Source organism: Convolutriloba macropyga, chromosome 8 (genome assembly GCF_964194025.1).
Source record: "Convolutriloba macropyga chromosome 8, txConMacr16.3, whole genome shotgun sequence".
Classification (NCBI taxonomy): Eukaryota; Metazoa; Xenacoelomorpha; order Acoela; family Convolutidae; genus Convolutriloba; species Convolutriloba macropyga.
The window spans coordinates 40,519,735-40,539,832 of record NC_134475.1 but is presented as its reverse complement, the minus strand read 5'-3'; the positions used below and the strand labels follow the sequence as shown (position 1 = coordinate 40,539,832).

At 38.0% G+C, this 20,098-nt stretch overlaps 1 protein-coding gene across 1 annotated transcript in view; it reads right to left on the bottom strand.

The window, feature by feature from the left end:
- LOC142344726 (X-ray repair cross-complementing protein 5-like) overlaps nucleotides 1-20,098 on the bottom strand; it is a 62,515-nt gene that overhangs the window by 25,231 nt on the left and 17,186 nt on the right. Inside the window, exons 3-5 of the mRNA XM_075396603.1 lie at nucleotides 17,855-17,952; nucleotides 17,141-17,306; nucleotides 9,398-9,603 (exon numbers count right to left, since the gene is read on the bottom strand). Of these exons, the coding sequence (XP_075252718.1) occupies nucleotides 9,398-9,603; nucleotides 17,141-17,306; nucleotides 17,855-17,952 (470 nt within the window). The remainder of the gene's footprint in view (nucleotides 1-9,397; nucleotides 9,604-17,140; nucleotides 17,307-17,854; nucleotides 17,953-20,098) is intronic.

Genomic DNA, 20,098 nt, shown 5'->3' with positions numbered 1-20,098 from the left:
AGCAAATTTTGCAATGAGCTCCCAGTTCGTCTTAGCGTTTTTAATTCTCTTCGGATATTACAGTTTCGCATTACTTTTCGTGAACTGTATTATTCGCTATTGTGTGGATTATCGTAACAATACTTGATACTCATTCAGCCCCAAAAAACCAAGCGTTCAGCTTTGCTGCATAACGAATCACTCTGCTTGCATTAATCAAACCATTCACAATTTCAAAAAACCAATTAGTCGCAAATATGTTTCCAGTAATATCTCCCAAAACATCAAACGCATAAGATCATAATTCACCTGAGTATGAAATGCAAGTGAACCTACCGTCTGATTTAAAAGTAAACAACACCAGTTGAACTATGTTCATAGGAAAATCACTCAAATTTTACACCACAGCTTATTACATGAGCAAAAAGATCAGTTTAACAAAAAAAAAGTTTGATGTAGTCACAGATCCAACGCAAGTGTATCAGTTGAAAACAAAGGATAACCAATGAAATCAGTAAACAGCTTTAACTGTAGTATCACTCAGCTTATACGAACTTCGTTCTTCAAAGTGATAACGAGAATTTCGAATTCAATTCTCTTAAAAGTAGGTCAAAGTTAAGGTAATCTTCAAAATCATATAAGTTGATTTATAGACAGAAAACGGACAGTTACAAGCACCTTACTACTCCAAAATCGTGAACCAATACCCAGTGTATTTAATTTAATAAGACAAAACAAGCACATTCGACTGATAATTGATGGTTTTCCATCTCAATATCTGCTGATAGTCACGTGACACTATATATCAAATTGTATCGCTGATTCCATACAGATTATTTTGTCCATATGTTCTGAAATCAATGTGCTTGCGACTCGGTATACCTCATATTGTGCCCCACGTTCTCTGAATTGGAAGAGTTATGAAAAAAAAATAAAAAACTGGCATACCAAATTCGCTATCTCGTACTCCATTTGAGCTTAATCTCCAATTATAGATAAACTTATGGATACGTGACGAGACTGATTCTGTGATAGTGACGTACTTTTAGTAAGTTTTACTAAAACGTATGATAATCACTAACTGATAATAGTTACCAATTAAGTTGAGAAGCGTGTAGCAATAGATCATTTATAGAATGTAGCAATTAATTTTGCTTGTTAGGCTATTCTAACTCTACTACTTAAAATGCGCTTTGCCGTAAAACCTCGTTTTATTAAGCCTGGATCTAATAACAAAAACAGCACTATTTACTCTTTAAGTTTCACCTGAGTTAAAAACCTATTACATAGCTCTTGATTAAAAAGCGAACAAAAGCTGCTGCAAAAAGCTCAAAATCAGAAAAAAGGCAACAATTAAGACAAAAACTAGACGCAGAAAAAACAAAATGACCAAAAGTTTGATTACTCCCTTTTCTTAAGCAAACGCAATCCAAAATCAAAATTAATCAAATTAATAGATAACTAAATACACAAAACAACTAAACTCAAATAAAGAAAGGCCCCAATGGCTAAAAAATTACGATTGCGTAGTGCTAAGAAGCATTGCTTTGAACAGAGCATATAGGCAAAAAAGCTCAACAATTCATCTATGAGTGTAATATTTGCATCAGGGGGTCGTAAATGCTTCCACACATTATTACTAGCCATAATAATCGACAAACGTTTTTGACTGAAAAAGTTAATTAAAACTAAAAACAGCTTTGAAAAAGCAGCCCAAGATTAAAAAATGTCGCTCAATTAGCGCCAAAACTTTGCAAGCCTACTTTTCTCTCTCACACACACTAGTACAACCCGCCGTTTGCTCTGCTTTTGACTTTTACTTAGCAGATTGACCCAAAGCTTAATTTCACGTGCGGCAGTTGACTTTGCAATCTGTGAGAAAATTCAACGATTCAAAAAAAACATAGCAGGAACACCCCGAAATCCAGTCAAATTAAAATGTAAACCTCGCCAACCGTTGACTGATAAAACTTAGCTTCATTATACCATCCAGTTTGAAACAATAAACAAGGAACATATTATAAGGGGAAAGCCAATTATGAAAATTTTCTCGGAGCCTGTTCATTACATTCAAAGCATTAAATAAATTTTCTGATATGATTCAATTGCCTTCAGAACTCAATGTAAAATTATCACAAAAGATTCAACTGAGAAAAGGAGAAAAGCAAGTAAAGAAAAATCTTGAAGGACAAAATATAAGAAAAATTGACAATTTTTTAAAATAATTCTCCCTAAAATTTGCGACGTCCACAACTGTTCTAAGCACACATTATAAACAGTGCCTGCTTCTTCATTGAGCACCCACAGGACACCCAAAGCCACAGAGCACCTACACTTTAAACAACAAAACCCCAGAAACGATCAATTTATTTTATGAATGTATGCGCCATTAAACCTTCATATGTTTCCTATTAAAAACAATAACTCTAGCAGCGACCCTAATTGAAGAATTGAACGTGAGGGAAAATTTTAGCGGGAGAAAAAAAGAAGAATCAGCAGAAACAAAAAAAGCAAAAACTTTACATTTAGCCTGTTTTCTTCAAATAAAGTTTTCACTTAAAAAAACAAAAACAAGAAAGCAAAAATCTTCGATGTTTCGGAAACTAGTATTGTTAAAATAATCAAAACCAATCATATGATTACTAAATAAGCTTTGCAATGAATATTACACAACGGTACAGTTGAAATATTGAGAAACAGACAAAAAAAATGACAAAACAGAGCACATTTGGCAACGTGCTCCCAGTTCGTCTTAGCGTTTTTAATTCTCTCAGAATATTACGTTTTTGCATTAACACTCGTGAACTGTATTAACCGCTATTGAAGTGAAATTGAGAGTTTCAAAGTCAATTCACTTTTCATTAGGTCAAAGAACATTGAACTATGTTTATAGGACGACCACTTCAATTTTACACCACAGCTTATTACATAGGCAACCAGCTTATTACATGGACATAAAATTTTATTTCTCTACTGACCGAATTTTTTATTTTACGAAATTTTTTAATAGAATGAAATTTTGATGTAGTCACTTATCCAACGCACGTTAATCAGTAGGAGAAAAACGTCAATCAAAGAAACAAAAATCCTTTAATGGAGTATAACTCAACTTATACGAACTTTGTTTTCCAAAGTGAAAATGAGAATTTCAAAGTCAATTCACTTCTCAAAAGGTCAAAAATAAGGTAATCAGCAACTAAAAAGTTGATTTATAGACATGAAAATGACAGTAACAAGCGCCAAACTGCTCAACGATTGTCAACCAGTACCCACTGTACTTATTTTAATAAGACAAAACAAGTACATTTGACTGAAAACTGACAGTTTTCCTTCTCAGTGTCTGCTGCTCGCCACGTAGACTTACATGTAAAATTGCATCGCTGATTCGATACAGATTACTTTGTGCACATGCATGCTTCTTCATTGAGCACCCAGAAGACACCCAAATTCACAGAGCACCCAAAGTTAAAAGTTGAGCAAGAAACAAAAACTACGAAAACCCCAGAAACGATCAAATTAATTTATGAATGCATGTGCCATCAGACCTTTAAATGTTTCAACTTAAAAAACAATAACAAGAAAGCGAAAATCTTTTCTGTTTCGAAATTTAGCATTGCTAAAATAATCAGAACCAATCATATGATTACTAAATAAGCTTTGCAATGAATATTACACAACGGTACAGTTGAAATATTGAGAAACAGACAAAAAAAATGACAAAACAGAGCACATTTGGCAACGTGCTCCCAGTTCGTCTTAGCGTTTTTAATTCTCTCAGAATATTACGTTTTTGCATTAACAATTGTGAACTGTACTATTCGCTATTGTGTACATTATCGTAACAGAACTTGATACTCATTTAGCCCAAAAAAAACAAAGCGCTCAGCTTTGCTGCAAAACGAAGCTCTTCGCTTGCATCAATCAAACAATTCACAACTTAAATCAACCAATTACTCGCAAATATGTTTTCAGTAATATCTCTTAACAACAAACGCAAGGAAGATCATAATTCACGTGAGTATGAAATTCAAGTAAACCCACTGTCTGATGTAAAAGTAAACAACAGTTGAACTATGTTTATAGGACGACCACTTCAATTTTACACCACAGCTTATTACATAGGCAACCAGCTTATTACATGGACATAAAATTTTATTTCTCTACTGACCGAATTTTTTATTTTATGAAATTTTTTAATAAAATGAAATTTTGATGTAGTCACTTATCCAACGCACGTGTATCAGTTGGAGAAAAAGGTTAATCAATGAAATAATTAAAATTAAACTCTCTTTTCAATAGGTCAAAGTCAAGGTAATCTGCAAAATCACATAAGTTAATTTATAGCCAGAAAAAGGACAGTAACAAGCGCCATACTGCTCAAAGATCGTAAACCAATACTCACTGTATTTAATTTAAGACAAAACAAGTACATTCGACTGATGATTGATAGTTTTCCTACATTATATGCAGCCAGTCACGTGGCTTTACATGACACGTGGCTTTACATGACAAATTGCATCGCTGATTCGATAGAGATTGCTTTGTGCGCATGTTCTGAATTCAATGCGTTTGCGACTCGTGATATCTCATATTGTGCCCACGTTCTCTGAATTGGTGAAGTTATGAAAAAAAACTGGCATACCAAATTCGATATCTCGTACTCCATTTGAGCTTAATTCTTCGAAATAGAGAAAAAAATGAAATTTTTGGATACGTGACCAGGCCCATTTGGTGATAGTGACGTATTTTCAGTTAACGTTTCAGCATAAAATCACGTATGATAATCACCAACTGATAATATTTATTTAAAAAAGTTCTCGACAAGCGTGTAGAAATAGGTCATTGTTAGAATGTAGCATTTAATTTTGCTTGCCATGCTATTCTACCTCTACTACTTAAAATGAGCTTGGCGGTTTAACCTCGTTTTAGTAAGCCTGGCTCTAATAATACAAACCGCACTATTTACTCTTTAAGTGTCACCTTAGTTAAAAGGTGTCACCTCTTTAAGTGTCACCTTAGTGTCACCCTGTTACTTAGCTCTTGAAGCAAACAAAAACTGTTGCAAAAAGCTCAAAATCAGAAAAATAGGAAACAATTAGGACTAAAAAGCAGACGCAAAAGATACCAAAATGGACCAAAAATTGGCTAACTTCATTCTCGTAAGCAAACGCAATCCAAAATCGAAATTAATTAAATTATTACATAACCAAATACACAAAATAACTAACCTCAATAAAGAAAGACCCCAATGGCTAAAAATTTAAGATTACGTAGTGCTAACAAGCGTTGCTTTCAACAGAGCATATAAGCAAAAAAAGGTCAACATAACATCTATAAGTCTAATATTTCCATCAGGCGGTCGGAAATGCTTCCACTCACTGTTAATAGCCATAATAATCGAGACCAATAATTTTGACTGAAAAAGTTAATTAAAACTAAAAATAGCTTTGAAAAAGCCAAACGTGCTAAAAAAATGTCGCCCGATTAGCATCAAAAATTTGCCAGCCTACTTTTCTCTCTCTCTTTCTCTCTCTCTCTCTCTCTCTCTCTCTCTCTCTCTCTCTCTTGTGAGACCCGACATAAAAATATTACTTTTGCTCTGCTTTTGACTTTTACTTAGAAGATTGACCCAAAACTTAATTTCAAGTGCGGCATTTGACTTTGCAACCTGATAAGAAAATTCAACGATTCCAAAAAACATAGCAGGAACACCCCAAAATCCAGTCAAATTAAAATGTATATCTAGACAAACGTTGACTGATAAAACTTTTAACTTCTTATACCATCCAGTTTGAAACAAAAAACAAGGAACATATTATAAGGGGAAAAGCCAATTATGAAAATTTTCTAGGAGCCTGTTCATTACATTCAAAGCATTAAAAAAATTTTGTGGTATGATTCAATTGCCTTCAGAAATTAAAGTAAAATTATCACAAAAGATTCAACTGAGAAAGGAGAAACGCAAGTAAAGAGAAATCTTGGACAAAATCTAAGAAAATTTGACAATTTTTTTAAATAATTCTCTCTAAAATTTGCGACGTCCCAAAAACTGTTCTGAGCACCCACACTTAAAAGTTGAGAAAGAAACAAACTACAAAAACCCCAGAAACTATCAATTTATTTTATGAATGTATGCGCCATTAAACCTTCATATGTTTCCTATTAAAAACAATAACTCTAGCAGCGACCCTAATTGAAGAATTGAACGTGAGGAAAAATTTTAGCGGCAGAAAAAAAAAACAGAAGAATCAGGTATAAACAAAGCAAAAACTGCTTACATTTAGCTTGTTTTCTTCAAATAGAACAAATTCAAAATGACAATAACAAAATCAGAAAAAAAGGAAGGAAGCATAACCACTGATTTCACCAAAAAAACTGCCGCAGACACTAAAAACAGGAAATTGAGTACAAAAACAGCTAAAAGCGGCTGAAACGGCGAAATCACAAAAATAGCTTGCATAGCTCTAATACAAGATTGACATGGCCCAAAATGCTCGCAAACGTACATCTAGTTGTTTATAAGGTTCATAAAAGCCATTTACTGAACAGAATAAGATAAAAACGTAAAGAAACCACTTTGAAAACGCCGCAGATTATTAAAAATAATTCGCTCGCTCAGTGAAAATTATTTCACACTATTTCGCGCTATTTCTCAAAAATGCAGCGTTTCTCGCTCTCTTTCAAAAACAGAAAATCGCTCTCTTCTCTACAACTCGTTCAGCCATTTGATCAAAACACTTAGTTTTCACGTGCGGCATTGACTTTTACATCCGGTGGTAACTAAACTCCATAAAATATTCGGTCAAAAAAATGACGAGCCACCAATACTCCTCTTCAAAATAGGCCACCATAACTCCTCTTCGAGTCGTAAAAATAAGAGAGCTATAATATCCAGCGGAGAGGATGAGGCCGGCTATTAACAATTAATAATAACTTGGAGCAAAAAGTTTTTTTTAAAGTGAGCAAAAATAGTGAAATTTACCCAATGTTCACTAAAGCTTTCAAACCCGATAACCACTCGAAAAATATGAAGTGCGAACAAACTCTGTTATTACAAATTCTACGCTTCACGTGCTTTTTATCACTACCCTCAACTCTCTACGATAAACATATCGACCGGCCAAAATTGAATGAACAAAAAATCCAAGTTGAGCATATAGTGAGGTCAGAACAATAAACTGCCTGGACCTCAATGCGGTTGATTTTTTAAAACAATTTATATCTATATTGAGAAAATTTGTTGCGGCAGCTTCTGATGAGATTTCTTCTGTATTTGAATGTTGTTTCGAAGACTGTATAGAAACGACGTTCAAATAGCGGGCATCTAAAATTGGGCTTTATGGGTTTATCCCGTTTCTATTTCTGACATCCATTTTTGTACTAACTCTGTTCATTTTGAATTGCTTTGCTGAGCAACTGATGTTCAAAATCACTTTTAGCAGAATGAGAGAAGAGAGAAACTAGCCTAGAGAAGTCAAAAAGATTTCACGCAAAATGTTGAAAATCAATGTGAAAATGCCGCATGTGAACAAAAAAACCACTAGCGAGAAATGAAAATTTAATTCAAAAAAAACTAGGCCTAGAATGAGCTGTTAATGGATTGAGAAAGCCATTTAAAAAAATCCGATCCCAAAAAACTAAAAAAAAGTCAAAATCAGAGTGAAATTGCCGCGTGTGAACAAAAAACCACTACCGAGAAACCGAATTTTTGTTCAAACACCATTTTCGCACTCTACTTTAAAATTAGAGCGAAAAAAAATCACGCCGCAAAACCACTCGCTTTTTCGCTCCATTTCCTGTTTCGGCGTGACCAAAATCACTACTCCAATTTGACTTCAAAAATCATGAAAATGTGTGAACAGACCTTAGAAAAAAACCTAGCCGGAAGAATTCCGGAAACGACTCGAAGTAGAAATCTGACTATTCTCACTAATCAGATGCATCACCAGCACATTACCAATCGACAGACAGTGTAACGAATTCACAAAGAAAAGACTGGAGAACTGGAAACTTGACAAAGGACCAAATCAAAAAATAATATTCTAAAATCCAAACAAAATTCTCTACAAAAAGATAACATGCAGCTACCCATCCATAAGTCATAGAAATCAATTAGTTGTATATTTGGCTACATCAATCGCCCACCTAGTACTTGCAGAGAAACGTTAAACAAAAACTAAAAAAAAGACTAAGAAAAACTCTTTAACGAATTAGAGATTTGTATAATTTGTTTAAATGAAAACTGCCCTGCTAAGCCTTCAAGTGCAAATTCATCGTATCGACACCTACAAAAATGCTCCTTATTGAGAAAAAGTTACCAACAAAAAACATTAAATTAGAAGGAATAGGCAATAAACTTAGAAAAAAGACAAAAAAACCGAAATTTGCTCTGATTTACTCGATTTTCTTTAACAAAAACAACTCGAAACTAATATCAATCAAATTGAGAGACATCCAAAAGAGCTTCAACAACTGACTTCCACTAGAAAACTCCCCAAATGCTATCAAAGGTTGAGGAAGAATAGAAACGACATTTAAAACCAAATTGAACAAACCAATTGAGAAAAAGTAAGGTGTTTTTTAAATTTTACAAGAAAAAATAAAGCCAAATAAAGTTACTTTGAGCAAATAGAGCAATGAAATGCTCGCGAAAAAATGGGCAAGTCATAACAAGCGAAAAAAAAACGAAAAAAAGCCAAAAATTTAAAAAAGTGGTTAAGAAATTCTTAATTTTTCAGTCATTTTTCTTCAGAAAAAATGTATTATAACAACAGAACTGTAATCAATTTGTATCCCTGATGATCCTTGAGTAACGAGCTTCTATGCAAGTTGCACTTAAAGCAGTAAAACAAAACAAAAGGCCAAAATACATTAAATTTCGTCGAAAAATCAGCAAAACTGATCAAAAACCTCCAAATTTGCATAAAACTCAAATTAACTACTTGAAACCTTCAATTCCTATCAGAACGAGCCCAAATCCAATACAATATCATAATCAAACCTCATAAACAAGAAAAATTGCAAAAAAAACTGCTTTTAAAAGCCGCACGTGAACAAAAAAAATTTCGCTCGCTCAGAGAAAATTTTTTCACACATCAATTTCTCGCTCTCTCAAAAACAGCGGTATGAACAAAAAACTACTCTCTTTTCGCTCCGCTCTTCACTTTTGTTCAGCAACCAAATCACTCCAAATTTTTTCACGCGTTTCATTTCCCGCTTAAAAAATCACTCCAATAAAATTGATTAAAAAAAAGGACTTCTCCAATACTCCTCTTCGAGTCGTAAAAAAGACAGCGCCCCCATACAATTCAAATTCTTTGAATTGTAAAAAAATAGGAGCGCTATAATAGCCGGCTGAGAAGATGAGGGCGGCTATTAAATAGTGTTTCACGAAGAAAACACGCAAGGCAAAATGTACCAGGTGGTTTAATCTGAATGCCGGATTCTTCTTGTATATCTTCCTTTTGTGGACAAAGAGCAGCTAGTCTAGGGTACGCTCCACTCTTTGTGATGATCTGACAGACTGCAAAGACGTCTTGCTTCAGACAGGAAGAGAGCAGAGACTGGAAGAGCACAAGAGATCCCTGTACAGATGACTCATCCGGGTAGATGAAATGAGAGGATCTGAACACAATTATTGCAATTTAGGAACCATTAGTAGACGACACTGAAATGGTGAAAATACCGTGTGCCCCTTGGAATAAGAGCAGTCAGTGTTCTGTGGCAGAATCTGAGGCCTCGAGTTCAACTTTAATTATGGTCAACATTTTGATCGAGAAACTTCGGCCGAGACATTTGTCTAAGCCGAACATGCTTCAATAATTACACAGTAAAGCCCGAGTTTGAGTTTGGCATTATTATCATCATTCAACACTTAACTGTAAAATTATTGATTATGCTCGTCAGCTACTCATAGAGCTACGTAGAGTTAGATTAAAGATGAACTAGCAGGCCCGTAAAAGTTATCTGAATGTATCTCATTCAAAACTGTAATAATTGATATTCTCAATGAAAACTTATTCGTGATTCCTGACTTTACTGAAACTTTTTTCGGAGAATAACTAAAACGAACGGACAGATCAGCAAAAGAGGAAAGCAGCCAAGTCTGCCGAAACAAAAGACTTTATGCCAGTTCAGAGTATTAAACATCACAGAGCATTACAAAAAATTGGATCTATTTTGATCATTTTTTATTTAACAATTACTTGTGTTTTCGCGTTGACTGAAATCGAGGAAGCAATGAGGACAAATACAAAATCACGCAGAACTTCAGAAGCGAGACACAAAAACCTGCCAAGCCCAAACTGCATAATAAACACCAATAAAGGAACGAGGGAGGAAGGTGTACAGGAAAAAATAAAGAGTGAACCACAGATAAAAAAAGACAGAAACCAGGGAAAACATTAACAAAAGGAGGGAGAGATAGGGCGATAACATACAGATGAGCATGGAAAAGCAAGACAGAGTAGAAAAATGGGAAACTACGAAAGCTTGCAACTAAAAAGAGGGAAACAAGAACAAAATAGAAAAACAACAGTGTGCGTGTGTGTGAGAGAAGAAATCCACGAGCCGGAAGAAATCCAGAAGCGACACAAAGCGTCAGAACTTAACAAATAAAATCTCAATTGCAGCTGAAACTATTACCTTTTGTCTGAAAACATTAACTCTTTAGCTCACCAGATTTCATTTTTAAAAATTGGTAAGTTAACACCGCTGTCACCACGAGAAACAATTCAGCATAATTGGCTTAAGTTAAAATTAAAACAAATACAATATCATTCAGTAACAATAGAAAATTTTGGGAGAAAAAAAATCACGGAAAAACTCACACAACAAAACTTTACATTAAAAATATTTAGTAACGTTGCAAAATGGCCAAATCTTAGCATGGTCAATTACCGAGAGGCTCAAAAAAAATAACAGGGCTAAAAATTCTCATCGAGAATTTCTCAAGAAATCGAGATACTAGTCCCAATTATATAGAACTCCGCAATCAACTATGCTACCCAAAAGACACGTTATAAACACCTAAGGCAGCAGACAACATTCCCAGGAACTAAACTAAATTTTTCAAAAGAAAAAATAGTCAAAGATATACAAAATAGAAAAATATTCAAAGGCAAAAAAAAGCTCTAAATCAATACTGAGGCCCGAGAATAATCTCATACGATCAGAAGGTAAAAATCGCTCGAAAAATTAAAAAAACAAAATTCAGCAAATTCTCAGTGCGGCGTTACAAAAAACAAAATTAGTTCCACTAATAAAATAAATACGCAAAAATATTGGAAAGAAAGCCAAGAAAAAAGTTCATTAAAATTTTTTTATCAATTGCTAAAGCAGAGCGAACAAAACTATAAGTCTTAGGGGAATACTGGAATGATACTGGCTAGAATGTGAGGAATTCGGATATTAACAAAAATCAATTAAGACTACGTTTTATTTTTTGAAAACAAATTGCCCGAAATATATTTTTAAATAGCACTCAGGGCTTAGAAAAATAAAATAGCCACCCTCCAGTATAGATCATCATCAGTGACCACCCTGTCCCAGATTTCTAGGGTCGGCGGTACGCCCCTGAATCATCGAGCGCCAGTTTTCTATCATGGGCATGCTCCTTGCTCAGTCGTCGCAACACGTCGTGAGTGGTCTCCATCCAGGTCTTCTTTGGTCCCGCCGGTGGTTTATGTCCCTGGACCTCAAGCTCATACAACCATTTGATGAGATGCTGGGCTTCGCGGCAAACCACGTGTCAATAACACAGTAAATGCCTGAATTCTATTTCTTGGGCGATGTTGGTGTCGAGACCCAGTCTAACAGCCAATGTTGAAGATGGTTATCTGTCAGTTAGGGTTCCCTCACAGATCATCCGGATCATTCTGCCCTCTGTTGACTGAAGCCGCTGATTACTCCGACCTGTCAGACGCCAAGAATCCGCGGAGTATGAATAACCGTCCTGACGCACGTTTCATACACTGACACGCTGTAAGAGGGAGAATCCACTCTTGCCCAGTGGTGTGTCCATCAGCTTCCGGAATTCGAGCCATCCAGCCTGAATTCTTTGCGCGAGGGCTATGTCACAGGATGTGCCTATCGCGTCCAGACAGTGGCCCGGGTAGGTAAAACGGTCAACAATTTCGAGATCAAGCTTCTCCTGTCCGGAATCCGGATCTCGTGATCCGTTTTGACAGGAGCTACAAAGAAATGTATCTACATGCCGGCTCAGGCAGCTGTTGGTGCCTGAGCAGCGCTTGTTTACACAGTCCTTGCAGGTGGTTCATCTTATGGAGTTCCTTCTTACTCGGCTGCCACAGAAGTCGCATTGGTCCACTCTAGGACGCGTCAGGCTTCTTTGAGGAATTAGAAGAGCTCTGGTTTTGCCAACATACTCGCAGGCCCTTGAGTTCCATTGCCGTTTTCCAGTTGTTGGCCAGTACCTCCTCCTTGGCGTCAGCTGCTATGGCAAGGTCGTCTACGTAGAGGAGCTCTATTAGGTCCCTGTGCCCAGCAGTGCACGACACGTACTGTAGCACCGCAATGAACAAGAAGGGATTTAAAATCGAGCCTGGATGCACCCCAACTCTAACATCGAATTCTTCAGGCAGGCTTTCTTCCACACTGACCGACCTCCTGCAGCCTCGTACATTGCCATGGTTGCTCTCGCAAGTGGTTCCGGGACAAAATAGAAACGCTAAGCCTCTACGATGACCTTCCTCGGTACCATGTCAAAGGCTTTTTCAAGGTCAGCAAAAATCCAGTTCCATTGATCTCGATCAGTTCACGCAGTCGGAACTCGAGTATTTCTCAATGATCTTGAATGGATGTTCTAGCAATTTGATGCCTGGGTAAGAAATAAGCGAGAGTGGGTCTCCTTTGTCTTTATACAGCGGCACTAGGCTGCTGCGTTTGAAATCCGAAGGCAGGGCACCGAAAGCGAGCAGCTCATTTGTAACTGTTGTTAACATAGAGACTCCAGAGTTGCTGGCTGCTTTAATCATTGCACCGTTTATGCCCGATGGACCCGTCGTCTTTAAACAGTTCAGCGAGCCCAGGGCTGCTTTAATTTCATCCTGCGAGAAGCATTCGCATGGACCGTCAACGAACGGGCATCATCCTCAACGTGCTTATTCTCCACGTTCATGAGGTCTGCAAAGTGATCCTTCCACACTTTCTATCTTCCAGACTGGTGTGAATCTTGCCGATCCGGTCCCTCATGCACTTTGCACCCTACACATCGCACTGATCTTTTGTGCGCTGCTTAGCTATGGCAAAAAGGCGCTGACCAGTTGTTGTACTTGGCCAGTACCTCCTTCTTGGTGTCAGCTGCTAGGGCAAGGTCGTCTGCGTAGAGGTGCTCAATTAGGTCCACTAGCCCAGCGGTGCGCAACACGTAATGTAGTACCGCAATGAACAAGAAGGGGCTCAACATCGAGCCTTGATGCACTCCAACTCTAACACCAAGCTCTTCAGACAGGCTTCCGTCTACACTGACCGACGTTCTGCAGCCCTTGTGCTTTAACATGGTTGCTCTCACAAGCGGTTCCGGGACGCCCTAGAAACACAAAGCCTCTACGATGACCTTCCTCGGCACCCTGTCAAAGGCCTTATCCAGGTCAACAATAATCCAGTGCAACCGCTTCTTCTTGGCCAGGCATTTTTCACACAGCTGCCTCTTCACAAAGACTGCGTCGGTTAAGCCTCTGCCTGGCATGAATCCGAATTGCATGTCATCTCGATCAGCTCCCGCAGTCGGACCTCGAATAATTTCTCAATGATCTTGAAAGGATGTTCTAGCAAATTGATGCCAGGATAACAATTAAGCGAGAGTGGGTCTCCTGTCTTTATACTGCGGCACTAGGCTGCTGCGTTTGAAATCCGAAGGCAGGGCACCGAAAGCGAGCAGCTCATTTGCAACTGTTGTTAACATAGAGACTCCAGAGTTGCTGGCTGCTTTAATCATTGCGCCGTTTACGGCTGATGGAACCGTCGTCTTGAAACAGTTCAGCGAGCCTAGGGCTGCCTCAATTTCATCCTGCGAGAAGCATTTGCATCGACCTTCAACTGGCGGGCATCATACTCAACATGCTCACTCTCCACATTCATGGGGTCTGCAAAGTTGTCCTTCCACACTTTCTATCTTCCAGACTGGTGTGAAGCTTGCCGATCTGGTCCCTGACGCACTTTGCACCCAACACACCGCACTGATCTTTTATGTGCTGCTTAGCTATGGCAAAAAGGCGCTGAGGAGTTGTTGTACTCGGCCAGTACCTCCACCTTGGTGTCAGCTGCTAGGGCAAGGTCGTCTGCGTAGAAGCGCTCCATTAGGTCCCCGAGCACAGCGGTGCGCAAGACGTAATGTAGTAACGCAATGAACAAGAAGGGTCTTAAAATCGAGCCTTGATGCACTCCAACATCGAATCCTTCAGACAGGCTTCCGTCCACACTGACCGACGTTCTGCAGCCCTCGTACGTTGCCATGGTTGCTCTCAAGCGGTTCCGGGACGCCAGAGAAACGCAAAGACATGACCTTCCTCGGCACCTTCTCAAAGGCCTTTTCAAGGTCAACAAAAATCGAGTTCAACCGCTTCTTTTTGGCCATGCTTTTTTTGCACAGCTGCCTCGCCACATAGACTGCGTCGGTTGTGCCTCTGCCTGGCATGAATCCGAATTCCGTGTCATTGATCTCGATCAGCCCCTGCAGTGGGACCTCGAGAACTTTCTCAATGATATTGAAAAGATGTTCTAGAAATTTGTTACCAGGATAATAATTAAGCGAGAGTGGGTCTCCTTTGCCTTTAAAAAGCGGCACTAGGCTGCTGCGTTTGAAATCCGAAGGCAGGTCACCGGAAGGTAGCAGCTCATTTGCAACTGCTGTTAACATAGAGACTCCAGAGTTGCCGGTTGCGTTAACCATTGCGCCGTTTATGCCCGATGAGCCCGTGGCCTTGAACCAGTTCAGCGAGCATAGGGCTGCTTTCAATTTCATCCTGCGAGAAGCATTCGCATGGCTCTTCAACGTGCGAGCATTGTCCTCAACGTTCTCATTCTCCACGTCCATGAGGTCTGCAAAGTGGTCCTTCCACCCTTTCTTTCTTTCTAGCAGACTGGTGTGAAGCTTGCCGTTCCGGTCCCTGATGCACTTCGCACATCACACTGATCTTTTGTGCGCTGTTTAACTATGGCAAAAAGGCGCTAAACAGTAGCATCGTGGCATGCCTCTTTAGCAGCCGTGATCATCGTTCCACTGCTTTTGCCTCAGTTCTCAATCGCATATAGCGTTCTCTATTTTCTTGTGATCTTTCCGACATTTTTCGATTGTGATTTTCTTGTGATTTTCCGACGCACACCGCTTTGCCTTTACAATCTCTTCCATTTCGTTGTTCCTCCACCACGTTTCTTTTCGCCGTCCCTTGCGGTAAATCCACAGACCTTTTTGGGAGTTTCAACCAATTTTCCACTGAAGTCCTCCCAGGTGGTTACGTCATCCATATAACCGAGTGTCTCTTGGAGCTTAGCGTAGAACTCTGGTTGTTTGAGTTTGTAATGTCTCAGTTGTCTAGACGGTTTGAGAGGCTTACGCGCATACGATATTACCGCAAATTCAACTACGACCAGCTTGTGCCGCGTTCCGACTGGTATACACTTTGCGTTTCTGGCGATTGCACACTTGTTCAGTGCCAGAACAATCAATCTGAGTGCAGTTTTGCCCAGAGTAGAACGTCGCGAGGAGCCTGGTTGGCTTCATGAACCACGTATTGGTTCTTTTAAAGCCCTGGGCCAAAGCAAATCCAGGACTCGCAGTCCATCACCATTAAGCTCGCCGTACCCAAAGCCCCCATGCATCGAGCTAAATCCTTCTTTTTCGCTTCCAACAAGCCCGTTGAAGTCACCGGCCATGATGGTGGCCTCCTCGCTATCCACACACTTCAAGGAGCTCGTAGAGAGCCTCCTTTTCATTTTCTGGGCGATCGGTTTGAGGTGCGTACACAGAGACTACCACATGGATGGATTCTCCGATTATCATCTTCGTCGTCATTACACGTTCTGTAAGCCGTCTGACCTCGAGCACTATCAGGAAGGTCGTGGATTACAACAATGCCCACACCGTTTACAGCTTCCTTGTCAGCGCCAGACCAAAACAGCTTGTATCCTTCTTCGATCTTTTTCGTCCCGTGGCCTTTCTACTTGGTCTCTTGTAGACAGGAAACATCCACCTTCCTACTGAGCTCTCTGGCCACCTCGCCCGACTTATTAGTTAGGCTCCCGACATTCCAACATGCGACCTGAAGCTACCAAGCATTTCAGGTTGTGAGTCCTTCATTACGCGTTGGCTCTTTCGTGGTTGTGGTACTTTCTTTCTATCGAAGGCAAGCGCCAGCGACGTCCGCGGCGCCGCAAGTGTACGCCACTCTCTTTGTAGTACTTCCATGATAGAGACGTTCAGAATTTGAAGCAGGTTTTCTAGCCGGATACCATTCCTGTCGCAGACCCTCCTCCTTTTTCCAGGCTTGGGACTGGCACGTTTGCCCACACAAGGTGTCACAGCCTCCAGTATAGATAAAAAAGTAAAACGGATATCAGGGATTCAAAACATTAAAAGACTCTCAAACAGCTTTAATTGCTCTCATTAAAAATTTCACTAAAATCAGATTAGCGTGTGTACAATTTTATAAAAACAAAAACCATGTTCTAGAGAGGCATTCAAAGCATAAGACGTATAACCTGTAGAAAACCAATTCTCCTCTTGGAGTCATAAAAAGACGTACATTCGACAGCAATTAAAAATAGAATTGATATGTAATGTAATTTAATGTAATAACTATTTCTGACCAAGAATTTTTTGATCACATCTCATTCCTTTGAAAAACCAAATTACTTTATGGTTGTTTATAAAAATTAACATTTTAGGTAATGTAAAATGAAAGTCTGATATAAATTGTAAATTTCTTTTTATCCGCGATGCTCGTAGGACATCTTTTCAGTCTATGCAATTTTCTCTCCTCAGTTTTATACCAGGTGCAGGGAACGCGTCTGGTTGCATTCATCAGTCCTCGCGCAAACACAAACAGAATCTAAGAAAAGAATCAGAAGATAAAATAGGACCTTAGGTGAAAAGGTTTAAAAATCGCATTTATAATTCTTCAACCAGTATTGAACAACTTACTTGAGGAAATTCTGAAAATCGATGCTCTTGATAGATCTGAATCCCATGATTGTGATGCCAGCAGTGGCCATGTACTTCATGGAGTCCCTCTCTGTCTTAGTCATGGATATCTTATCCACTCCAAACTTCTGGCAGAATCTAATCTCGTCCGGCATCAACACTTCGCCTGTAAACGACTCTAATTAATCAGAGAGTTGATAGATGAATTTGAATTTCTGAAACGCTTTCCCAAAGGAAACAACAAACTCAAGAAGAATGTGTCTGTTGATACTTCAAAATTTCTCGTCCGACCAAATTAAATAAAACCCCGTGGCCAAAATTTGCCCTCCATTAAGCTTCAGTAAATGAGGTACAGAGATAAAATTATGAAAAGTCAAGTGTCATAGAAAAAGCTATTCACGTGAAAGAATGCAAAATATATCGAATAAGCATCAAATTTTTCAAAGCACCTATCTTTGATAACGTAAATCTCTAAAATCTGTTGATAAACAGCATTAACGACCGGACATAATCTCGTATTAAAAATGGCATAGAAAGAGTAAATTGCAGAAAGTACCCATTGCCAACGCGTCTAATACAAATTCAAAGATATTAACCTAACATGAAATTCGTAACACCAAATTTCCTCTCATGCCAGTCAGGAAAAGTTTATTAACTATCTTATTTTTCAGAACTACTGAATCGCATAAAATAAATTTCATTAATTCAACTAGCCTGTTTCTCCTGAAACAGTTTCTGTGCGAGAGAAGACCTCTTTGTTGGAGTCCTTGTCCAGTTTCACCCCTGTTGGCTTCCGCGCAATATTCACAAAACTAAAAAGACAAATTTAATCGCCTACATCATTCACAATTAAAACCAGAGTGGACCCGTATTTTAAAAGACCACTTTGTACAAGAAAATGTACATAGTAGTCGCTGCATTTCCTAAAACGTGACCAACAAAACCCTCCCAATAGCCTGCCTGGATCACTATTCAAGCTTTAAAGCAACAAGGCGGCTCGTTAATGTGCGTTCGCACAAGATGTTCCGACCCGAGCTCATCTACATTTTTGACTTAATTGTCAACCAAATGAAGAAATAACAAAAAGAGATGTTTTGAGTTTAAAACAATCGTTACACAACCTATCTACTAATTGAAATACATAATGCCATGCCTTATTATCTGAATATGTATTTTTAATTCAATTCTTATTTCTACGAATTCAGCTGCAGGAATTATACTGAGAGATTAAATAAGTTTATCTGGGCCACATTTGTAAACCATTGGGATCTGTTACTACGCGATTGTTCTGAAAGAAGCTAAAAAGAAGCGCAAAAAATGACCACTCAAAAAACGTTTATAAAAACGCATATTGTCCAAGAAACAAAGCATTGATGACAAATAATATCAGTAGCTATGTTAATTTTTGGAATACAAGAAATTGGATGTGACCTTTCATTGATGAAAATAAGTTACAATTTGACGAAAAGAACAAAAAAACTGAGAAGTTTGAAAAGTGTTTGAAACTTTATATCATAAACTTTCAGACTAAAGGCTATAAACTGACTAATTGATTCGGGTAACATCACTATTTCAATCCTCAATTACAAGCCTAAGAGACTTGTCAGCAATTAATGGCTACCTAAATAACAAAAACAGGCAAAAACAGCAATTTCAAGAAAAAAATTGAGCGAGAAAAGTGTCGAAGGCATTAAAAAATGAACTTTTCACAAAAAACTTTTCTATGTTCAATTATTTTTTTTGACAGCAATGGGATTCCTCTTTTTTATCAATATAGTTTCAAAAAATCAAATGTGAACAAATACATTAAAACCACGAAATTTTTGAAAAAACTCGTAGTATCAACGCCATTAATTTAAATAGCTTTCAACGGAAGCCACTAAATATGCTAAATTAAGCCTCCATGGGACAACAAGTTTGTTGGCTACTCATATTTGGTCAACAAAACCTGACAACAAGTTACTGAAGATGAAAACAACAACAAAGACAGGCAACAACCAAAAATTCAGTAGAAAAGTGGCAGAAAGTGTCGAAGCAATTTAAATCATAAGTTCCTCTCTGAAAATTTTATATGTGATCCGTTGAACCTCTTCCCTAAACCAATGGGAACTATCAGTATTAGGATAATGCGATAAGATTTCAAAAGTATCCAAAAATAAGAAAAAGTACCCCAAAATTTAAAAAAAATATGAAAACTAGTGGCATTGAAGTTTTAAAACTAATAGGTAGAAGATAAAACCGCTAATCATATTATTTTTGGCTGCATTAGAAGTAAAAAGAGATCCTGAAAGTACTAAGACTGACTGACAGTTCACGAAAAAAGTGTTTAGGATTGGTTAATGTTCAAAAATATTTTCGAAAAACTATTTTTAAAGTCTTAACAGCCATTAACCTCAAAAGCTTTTAACGAAGGTCAATAACTACGCTAAGAAATAACACAATGGCAGGAGTAAGATATTTGTCATGCATAAATAATCCACAAGAGACCACAATAAGTCTTAAGATTGCGCAAACAACAACAAAAAAAGGCAAAACCCAAAAACTCAGTAAAAGAGTGCCAGAGGAAAGTGTCGAAGCCATTTAAATTATAAGCTCTTCTCTGATAACTTTATCTATGATCCGTTGAATGTCTTCCCTTAACCAATGGGAACTATCAGTAATAGGATAATGTGATAAGACTTCAAACGGATCCAAAACTAAGAAAAAGTACCCGAATTTTGTTTTAAATATATGAAAACTCGTGGCATTGAAGCCTTAAAACTATTAGTTAGAAGATGAAAACCCTAACGAGATTAAATTTAGCTGCACTAGAAATAAAAACGAATCCTGTAAGTACTAAGACTTACAAACAGTGCACGAAAAAAAATTAGGACCGGTTAATCATCAAAAAAATTTTCCCAAAAACTTTCTTTAAAGGTCTTAACAGCCATTAAACTCAAAGCTTTTAACGGAGGTCAA